Source organism: Eurytemora carolleeae, unplaced genomic scaffold (assembly GCF_000591075.1).
Source record: "Eurytemora carolleeae unplaced genomic scaffold, Eaff_2.0 scaffold397, whole genome shotgun sequence".
NCBI lineage: Eukaryota > Metazoa > Arthropoda > Copepoda > Calanoida > Temoridae > Eurytemora > Eurytemora carolleeae.
This window is the reverse complement of record NW_019396371.1, coordinates 104293-114247: the sequence shown is the minus strand read 5'-3', so window position 1 is coordinate 114247 and position 9955 is coordinate 104293. Positions and strand designations below refer to the sequence as shown.

The window sequence follows — 9955 nt, the reverse complement described above, 5'->3', positions numbered from 1 at the left end:
TGAAGAAGAAAAAGTCGGGAAAGGGAAGGGGAAGAAAGAAGGGAAAAATGGAAGGGAAACAAGAAGTGGAAAGGGAAGGGAAAAGGGAAGGGAAAGGGAAGGGAAGGGGAAAGGGAAAAGGGGGAAGAGGAAAGGAAAAAAAGAAAAAAAGGATGAAGAGTGATTTTTTTAGTTGCTAGTTTTGGGAAGAAAGGAAAAGGAAAAAGAGGAAGAGGGAAGAAAAACTGATTTGCACAAAAAAAAAATTCAATAAATTTCATGTTAAACAGAAACAGAAATGCTTTAAAAGGGCTTTGAATATTTTTTTTTAATCAAGGGGGGACCTAGCTTTTGATCTTTTTAGTACAACAAAGATCCAAAACATGTTATCTGTAAGTTTGCGTGGGCTATGTCACCCTGTTTTTTGGTCTTAATTTTGGGGGGAAAATAGGGGGGAGGGGGGGCAAGAATATGGATTTTAGAACTAATAACATATATCGCTGTAACATTGCTAAGTTTTGCTGGTTGTTAAAGTCAGAAAAATCTGGACAATTTTAATGATGTCATTTTTGTATTAAATAATAAACGCAAATCTTCTTCCCAAGTATTTGTTAACTGTGCATGTTTATTTCTTCTCATTTTCTTTTTCTAAATTTAATATTCACGCCAGTAGAAGGGAAACAGTAAGCATTTAACGAGTTGTATTGACCCCTGGCTTAGTCCAGTGCTAATTATTTAGTCAGTTAACAAGTAAACAAATACACCCTTTCCTAATCATAATCAAACAATAAACTAGGCCATTCATGCAGTAGCTCATTTATTATCTTATACCTCATATATCAGTGATCTGAGCATTCATTGAATAAACAGATTTAATGGATATTTCATTATAATTCTTATAATTTCTTCGGAATAACTTCAAATTAATGCAGTTTAGGAATACTTTTTCACAATTTACGAACGTTACTTGAATTTATTACAAATTGGAATCGAGTCCTTGCCACAAACTCACATACTCTGAATTTAAAATCCCTATATCTTTGGAACCCAATGTCGCAAATCTTAGATATTTCAAACTTACATTATTTGATCCAACAGAATTCATAGTTTGGAATATCTAAGGTCTACGACATTGGAATCCAAAGAGATAGTGTTTTAAAAAGCAGAGTTTGTGGCAAAGACTCAATTCCTTTATTTTAGAAAGAAAAGACCCATACCTGAAAAATAATAAAATTGGGTGATCCAGTGAAGATAAAAGTTTAAAATTAAGGATACAGTCGAGGATAAGGTTTGTAGTGAAGTCAAGGTTAAGACTTATTTGAAGTTAGGATTAAGTTATAGATAAAGTCAGATAAGATTTGAAGTGAAGTCAAGGGTAAGATTTATGTGAAGTCAAGATAAATTTTGAGATGAAGTCAGGATAAGATTTGAAGGGAATTGTTAAGATTAGATTTATGTGTCAAGAATGAACTACGGATGAAGTCAGGAAAAGGTTTGAAGTGAAGTGAAGAGTAAACTAAAGATGAAGTCAGGCTAAGGTTTAAAGCGAAGTTAAGATTAGATTTATATGAAGTCAAGATTAAGTTAAAAATGAAGTCAGGATAACATTATTAGTGAAATAAATGTTAAGAATTATATGAAGTCAGGGTTAAGATTAAGTCAAGATTAATTTTTTGATGATCAGCCAAAATAAGGTTTAATATTAAGTCAAGATATGATAAAATCAACATAAAGTTTGAGAAGAAGTCAAGGTTTAATTCAAGTCAAGATTAATTGAAATGAAGTAAAGATTAGGTTGTGAAAAGGTAATATCAGAAATCAAAACATGTAATATTTAGGACTTGATTAAATTTGCACCTTACATTGGTTAGATTCAAAGAACACACTTTTTTGAGTTGTGTTGGCACAATAATTATCCCAGATTTTCCGGCGCAAGGTCTGAGCAAGAAGCATCGTTTTCGACCTCGAGATCATTAATTACTCTACTTAAGTACAAAATATTGAATTTAAGCTGGGTTTCTATCCTCTTCAACTCCCGGCTCTAGTGTTTTTACCCAATAGCCTGAAGGTGAAAACTTAACTTTGTATAATTGGTGGCTTACGAACAATTTGTCTTTCATCCTTACCATCCATCCATCTAGATAAGAGAGAAAAACAGGGCTGTTTCATGTTCCACTTTATTTTTTATTATTTTTATTAAAGTTTGGCTCTATTTAGACTATTTGTCGTATTTCAGGGTTCAAAGTTTCTTCAAATTCAAAATTCTTTTCAGGGTCCCGTCACTCCCATCTTTACTTTCATAAGTATTACACGACACCCCTGTATTTTGTCTATCTTTCTAACTGGCCAACTAACCATTGAAAGTAATTAAAAGTATTTCAATTAGTTAGTTTCCTGCATAAAATCTTCTTTGTAGGTTTAAGGCCGATATTGTTCGGTTAAATTGGATTTTAGTGTTTGTCTTGAGAATAACAGCGGGTAAATTAACAATTTTATCTATACTCTTCTAACTTTAAGTTGGGCTGTGGGCCCGTGGTAGCTTAAAAACGAAATTTTGTCTAGAAAACTATACGTAGGATACTTTGCTATTTTTTAAATAAAAAGGCTGCACAGGAATTCAGTTTTCTTCATCTGTGGATATATCTTTGCAACCTGATGGTGCAAACCGTTGATCTTTCAAACTGAGATTATTTGATCAATTGATTATTTGTTTGAAAATCAGAGTTTGTGGCAAAGACTCAATTCCTTTGCGCATCATCAAAACTAAAAGAAACCCCAAAGTTTATAAATGAATCTGCTAAGACATGCCAAATTATATTATAGAAAATTCATAAAACATTTGACATTTTTAAGGCCCTCCCCCCCCCTGAAGATCCATATCTGAATATCTTTGAAAAGTGCATTGCCTTGAAAAGTTCAAAGACAAAATTGTTTCAGAATGATTAATTAAAGCAATATTTCCAATAAATTAAAGATGGTCAGTGGATATAAATCATTGTAAGCCACGTGACTTGAGATACATTTATCATCTACAAGCTACATTTCAAGTTAAATTAGTCCAATTTACTAATTAATTTAAATCTATAAGAAGAAAGATAATTAATTGTCTGAAGAATTTTTTAATTTAAAATTATAAATCTATGCAAACATAACGGGGAGATTATTAAAATTGGTGTTAAGAAGTTTTTCTTATTTTAGATTTTATTCCGGTTAAGTTTGGGTTTTAAAATATGTTTTTGTCTACACGTTTACTTTTAGAGTTTGGGTTTTAAAATATGTTTTTGTCTACACGTTTACTTTTAGAAGACTATTAAAAAGTTTTCTCTGACAGAATATATCAGCTTAAAAGAAGCAAATCATTAATAAAACGTTCAGAAAAATCATTCAGGCGCGCATATTTATTACATTAACGTCTCCATTTTGCAAAAATTGCAGTTGCAAACTGAAATAACACAATTTTTAGAAACATTATTCAAATAGATTATCAAGTACAATACGTGGCAACAGAGAAATAGACCAATTATACACGACGTCACAAGGAAAATGAACTTTTCCCATATTAGTTGACATGTTTTCCAAGATTAAATAGAGAAGTGTAAAAACAGAAAATAAAGAACACATAAAATTTCACTTATTTTACTGTAAAATAAGCATTGTATTCTAAAATTATCACTATTATTAATAATTTTGTCGGACACGCAAACTGAGTTGACACTTGTGACGTCAGAATACAGCAGTACTGAGAGTGAACAGTTGCTATCTGTTGTACTAGAATCTATTTGACAATTTTGTACATTTAAAAAAAAAATATTTTCAATTATATAATCTACAAGTTTGCCTTTTATGGAATGAACAGAATTATAATCTATGCATAATAAAATTAAGAGTGAGACCTCAGAGCATTTGCGGATACGAAATAAAAAATTGAGTCTCATAGGTTGCTCAAAGTTACTCCCGGCGTTTACCCGCAACTGGTCGTAAATTAGGAGTTTAGCTCCTTTCCCTATAAAAGTCGACCCACACGCTGACATTTGCAAAAAAACGACAACATTGAATTATAAAAAATTCAAATCAAACTTGAGATGTACAGAATAAACTATGCATAATAAAATTAAGGGTGAGCGTGCAGACACACAATAAAAAAATGGGTATGGCGGTAGCAGCTCGGTGTTTATTTGTTGAAATATTTTCTATTTATTCAGGGTTGAGATTCATTTATTCAGGGTAAATTCATCAACAAATACGCTTTGTGTGTTTATGAATGAAGGAAACCCAATGAATCTGTAAAGAACCCCCATCATGGAACTGAGAGGGAGGGAGGGAGGGAGGGGGGGGGGGTTAAGTACAATGTTAAGTATTTGGTCGGCTACTAAACTATTGTGGTTAGTTCTATTTTTGGTTTCTAGTTTACTGCCAGGATAATACCACTGTGTCTGGGAGGGGGGGGGGGGTTACTCAGAAGCTTTTTTAACAAGAAAACAAACGTTCTCTATCTTCTATAGACTTAACCATTGTGATCAGTGAGTGAACATAAGAAGAGGAAAGAAACCTTTATTACCAACCGACCAAACTTAAATATTTATCAGCAACAAAAAAAGGGTTAATAACAAATAAATTTTGTTCTTTAATATTGATAAAAGTTTGGTCTCTTAAAACCGTTTTGCAAGATGAGTTTGATATTGTCAATCCTAGCCCAGCAGGATATCTATAGAAACTAATCCAGGAGACCCAAAAACTGTTAGAACTGTCTAAAATAATATCTCTGTTAAAATATATTTCAATGGACACACGCGATCTAAGAACATCGGTTTAAGGTTTGTTTTGCCAACCCTAGATTGGTTTGAAACTGCAGGGAGCCCGACTCAATAGAGGTTTGTTGTATCTCTCCTCTACAAAAAGTGTTGAAAGTTAAAGTTCTAGAAACTCAAAGGTGTTGAAAACCCCCCTAGCATGCACAGAACACGTCTCTAAGAATTGCTACATGGCTTTAGCAAACACAATGCAGTAACGAACCTTTACAGGGGTTAGGGAGTGTGGGGGGAAAGGGGGGATGCATTACTGAATATTCAAAGAGTGGAAGAGTAGTTTTTTATCACATTTTCCTGATCCCATCCAATTTTATAAAGCAACGTTCTAGGACTAGATTCCATAAAAAGTTACGTAGACTTGTATTAAACTCATAAGTAGTTTAACGTACGCGTAGTACAACTACTTCTGCTTTAGTGTAAAAATAGTGTTAACTAGGAAATAAAATTGAAGACGAATGGAGGAGGAGGAGAAGGGAGGGGGGGTTAAAAGATTGTAGGCCTCGGTTCGGAGTAAAATCTCCACGTTTGGGTTCCAGGAACCACTAGATGCAAGATACAAACCAATATCATGAAGATAAAATCATAAGACATAAGTAACTAAACAGAATCCCATTTAGTTCTATCTAGAACCTAGATATAGACACAACTTAGACATAGCTTAATACGTCCTAGATACAGCCTAGGCAAAACATAGACAAACCACAGATATAACCTTGACACAACCCAGATACAGCCTAGGCACAACTCAGATACAGCCTAGGCAAAACCCAGACACAGCCTAGGCACAACCCAGATAAACCTAGACACAATCTGGATACAACCTAGATACAACCCAGATCCAACCTAGATACAACCCAGATACAACCTAGACACAACCTAGATACAACTCAGATACAACCTAGACACAACTCAGATACAACCTAGACACAACCCAGATATAACCCAGATATAATCCAGGTACAACACAGATGCAGCCTAGACACAACACAGCTACAGCCTAGACACAACCTAGATGAAACCCAGATACAACCTAAACACAACCCAGATACAAGCCAGAGAAAAACCAAGATACAACCCACATACAACCTTGATACAACCTAGACACAATATAGATATAACCTGGATACACCCCATATACAACCAAAGCACAACCCAGATACAACCAAAACACAACCCAGATACAACCAAACACAACCCAGATACAACCAAACAAAAACCAGATAAAACCAAAACACAACCCAGATACAACCAAACACAACCCAGATACAACCAAAACACAACCCAGATACAACCAAAACACAACCCAGATACAACCAAACACAACCCAGATACAACCAAACACAACCCAGATACAACCAAAACACAACCCAGATACAACCAAAACACAACCCAGATACAACCAAAACACAACCCAGATACAACACAGACACAACCCAGATACAACCAAAACACAACTCAGATACAACCAAACACAACCCAGATACAACCAAACACAACCCAGATACAACCAAACACAACCCAGATACAACCAAAACACAACCCAGATACAACCAAAACGCAACCCAGATACAACCAAAACACAACCCAGATACAACCAAAACAAAACCCAGATACAACCAAAACACAACCCATGACAACCAAAACACAACCCAGATACAACCGGCGTGAAAGCGTGCACATCTTAGTTTGCAGTGCCCTAAGACCTAAGACATAAAACTTGAAACCTGATATCTACTAAAAGAAGATATTCATTACAAACAGAAAAAAACCTGATCCCAAAGTTTAAACTAAAACTCCAGAGTTGAAAGATGTAATGAAACAGAAACTGAAATTTAATCCTACATTGTCTTAACTTCACTACTTTATCAAGCGGTGTTTAGAGTTTAAGCGACTTTATCTTATCAGTTAGAAAACCAAATCTCACATTTAACAACTTTTTTAGAGCATATAATGTTTTTTTATGATGATAGATTGAGAGGAATAACATTCCAATGACAAGTTGCTACGGATAAGACCAAAATACATTTTAAGCCCATCAGGGTTTCATCATCTTTTTGCAACTTTTTTCTTTCCATTTTTCTGTAAAAATGCGCACGTTTGAGTGATTTAATAAGTTGGCAATATATTTGGAAAACATTTCATTTCATCATAAATTTTTCTAGTGCATCCTGTTTAGAGGATTTTTTCAGTTTAATAACCCTGCCATAAACCCTGTAAGATAGTGTCTGCTAACTGTAATATTCTAAACTTGAGTCTAAGCTAATGGAGGGGGCGTAAACCACGTCAATTTTTTCCTACACCAAGATATGTTCAGGCCCAGGCATATTCTCATCTGCCGATGTTAATCTTAACATCGGACATTTCTCAAATTCTGGCTGAATTGCAAATGACGGTGAAGTCGGAAGATTGTATTTAGATAAGGACCCTTTCATTATTCTGTATTGCTACCGATAACTAATCGCTGGATGAGAGAACTGGATGGGAATGTCCGACCGGGCGGGACGGGCCGGTATATTTCACCTCTCCTATTGGACCCCGGCACCGAGCTTACAAATAGGAGAAAATTTGACGGAGAGTTCAGTTGAATTCAAACCTTTGTCAGTGGCTGACGTTAAATATTAATCTAAACAATGTTTACTACAAGTTTAGTAGTCTTGATTCTTATTTCTGGAACAACAGGGAGAACATTGGAGAATGAACAGGCTATAGAGGTGCTAAAGGGTGAGCAGGGCACTCCTGTTGAGATACCCTGTGATCTAATTGTAGAACCACATATAGTGATTGTTTGGAAGCAAGGACGACGGATACTGTTTGCAGGATCTCTCCGGGTCCGTCAGGATACTCGGCTAAGTATTGAAGGAGTAAACCTGGTTGTAGAGAGTGTTCAACCTGGAGATGCTGGAGATTACAGTTGTCAAGCTGAACTAGATACCGGAGAGCTGGTCGTCAGCAAGAAGTCTTTGGTCGTTCTTCAACCGGCTAAAGCTAAAATAATACCGGGTGGCGAGGTGATAACTGTTAAAACTGGAACCTCTGTCCTCCTCACCTGCTCTGGGTCTGGAGTTCCAGCCCCAGAAATATCCTGGGTTCGGGAGGGAAAAGTGCTAGCCTCCGGTCAAGGAGAGGCTGACCTCCCTCTGAAAAGTACAACCTGGCAAAACGGAGGATTATATCAGTGCCATGCCTCCAACGGAGTAGGAGAAGTAAATATACAAAACTTCACAGTACATGTACTCCATGCCCCCGTGGTTGAAGTACTCCCAGCTGAAATAGAAATGGATCCGTCCTGCAGTATTCAGATCCAGTGCCTTGTCTACTCCTCCCCTCGTTCTTCTGTTAAATGGTTCCATCAGGGTCGACTCCTCCAGGCTGGAGTAGATGTTACAATGTGGAACCTGGAGTACCTTCACGCTATTCAACTCCACGACTGTAAAGATAGATCTGGAGACTATACATGTGTCGCAGAGAACAGCCTTGGAGCCAACGAGGCAGTTACCACCATAGCCGAGCACATGCTGAGGATAGAGGAGGAGGTTGTACTACGAGTTGACCGTCAAATCTCGTTGATTTCTGGAGAATCTCGTCTCACATCACATTCATCGATCCTGCTGGTTCCAAGTTTAATTCTGCTTTTGAACTTTATTCGAATGTAGGATGTTTCTTTAAAATCCTAGCAGAGCTGTGAATAGTGTGAATTGGCTGTGAACATAAAAAAAATCCACGAAAAACTTGTTATTTTCGGATTAAGTCCTACATTTCTCCGGGTATGCTTTGAAGTACTACCATTTTGTCTCCGGGTAGTGGCTGAATCACTCCGGAATCGTGGTATACTCCTCAATACAATCTGACAGGAATGCATCTCCTGACCTTATCAGATTCTAGTCACTCCAGGAGTCCTGCAGAATATTCAATATATTGTACTCTACCTCATATCAATAAATTTATCAATGTAGAAATAATTAATTTTATATTATTGATTAGTTAGCAGAGAGCCTTCAGGCATACAGATTATAGATTATGAATATCTTACCCCCCCCCCTCCTCCTTATCTCCCAAACTGATCTTAAATAATATTTAGATTCCGTTCCATACTTCCCATCCTTTCTCTACTTTTCGTACTTTCCATACTTTACTTTTAAAAGCTAGGAGATATTTCAATTTGTTTGTTTTCCTTTTTCAAGGCTGAAGTTTTTAAAGTCGAAATTCTAGCCATGGGACAAAAAAAAGATTTGTGTCAAATTCAGAAGTAATGATGGTTTTATTTTAAGTTCCCTACAGCAAAAATCTTAGTTTTGTTTCAATTAGTTTGGTCGATTAATTTTTTGTATAAGGTTTAATGCATGATGTCTTAGTTTGTTTGTCCGCCCCTTGAGAAAATTTAAGTTTTAACCCTTCTCAGATAAGATTAATTTCGCCCCCCCCCCCCCATATGTATAAATAATTACCTACGGCACCTTAAATCCTAATTTTAATACGGATTATGACTGAGTGAATAAATTAAACTTTAAATCTATTTCTAAGGGAATTGAGTATCCCTAAATTTATCTGAAGATTTAACAACGGATTTATTTAAAGGATTTTAAAAAGTATTAAGCTTCAACTTTCATTCAAAAAAAAATTTAGAAGCACTTTTACGTGCAGGTTATTTAAACAAAAACTCAAATTATAAAACAATACAACAAATTTACATCCATTGCTATAGAGGGGCGCAACATATATGGTGTTTTTGTTGGGGGGTGGTGGGCTGAAAATTTTGAGATGCGACATTCTAGGTGTAATAAAAAGAATTGTCAGGGTTTAAATATGCAAAATCAACAACTTAAACTTTTTAAAAAGTTTCGGTTTTTGCCAATTTTCAAGTTTTTTCCAATGACATTCCGTTTTCACAATCTAAAAGCAAGGCTACACTCCTAAATATCAAGATTTCGCAGATTTTTTGTTTTTATAAGTAAGATGCAACTTAAGATATATACATGTGTCGTTTAAGAAATAATCTGACCACGCAGTATTCGAAACTTTAAATTCCGGATATTGCATATCTTAAAAAAAATCTATTTTAAAACATACAGGCTCAATGGGTGTCAAAGAAAGAAAATAATCATGACACGATATTGCCAACTGTTATATGTAATGCAATAATGTGCACGCAGAGATTCCCCCCCCCCCCC

General features: G+C 35.7%; 2 protein-coding genes across 9 annotated transcripts in view; one reads left to right on the top strand and one right to left on the bottom strand.

The window, feature by feature from the left end:
• Nucleotides 1-9955, bottom strand: part of LOC111701899 (uncharacterized) — a 102201-nt gene that overhangs the window by 50702 nt on the left and 41544 nt on the right. For 7 of the 8 annotated variants that reach the window (XM_023473377.1, XM_023473380.1, XM_023473378.1 and 4 more), the window contains one exon: nucleotides 2060-2116. The exons of the other annotated variant lie outside the window; for it this stretch is intronic. In XM_023473377.1, coding sequence (XP_023329145.1) covers nucleotides 2060-2116 — 57 coding nt within the window. The remainder of the gene's footprint in view (nucleotides 1-2059; nucleotides 2117-9955) is intronic. 8 annotated transcript variants of the gene reach the window in all.
• On the top strand, nucleotides 7380-8736 carry LOC111701902 (hemicentin-1). Its single transcript, XM_023473388.1, has one exon. The coding sequence runs from the start codon at nucleotides 7418-7420 to the stop codon at nucleotides 8438-8440; it is 1023 nt and encodes a 340-aa protein (XP_023329156.1). The 5' UTR covers nucleotides 7380-7417; the 3' UTR covers nucleotides 8441-8736.

What these genes read in the sequence shown, in the direction of transcription:
- LOC111701902 (XM_023473388.1), top strand. Translation starts at nt 7,418, where the DNA reads ATGTTTACTACAAGTTTAGTAGTCTTGATTCTTATTTCTGGAACAACA.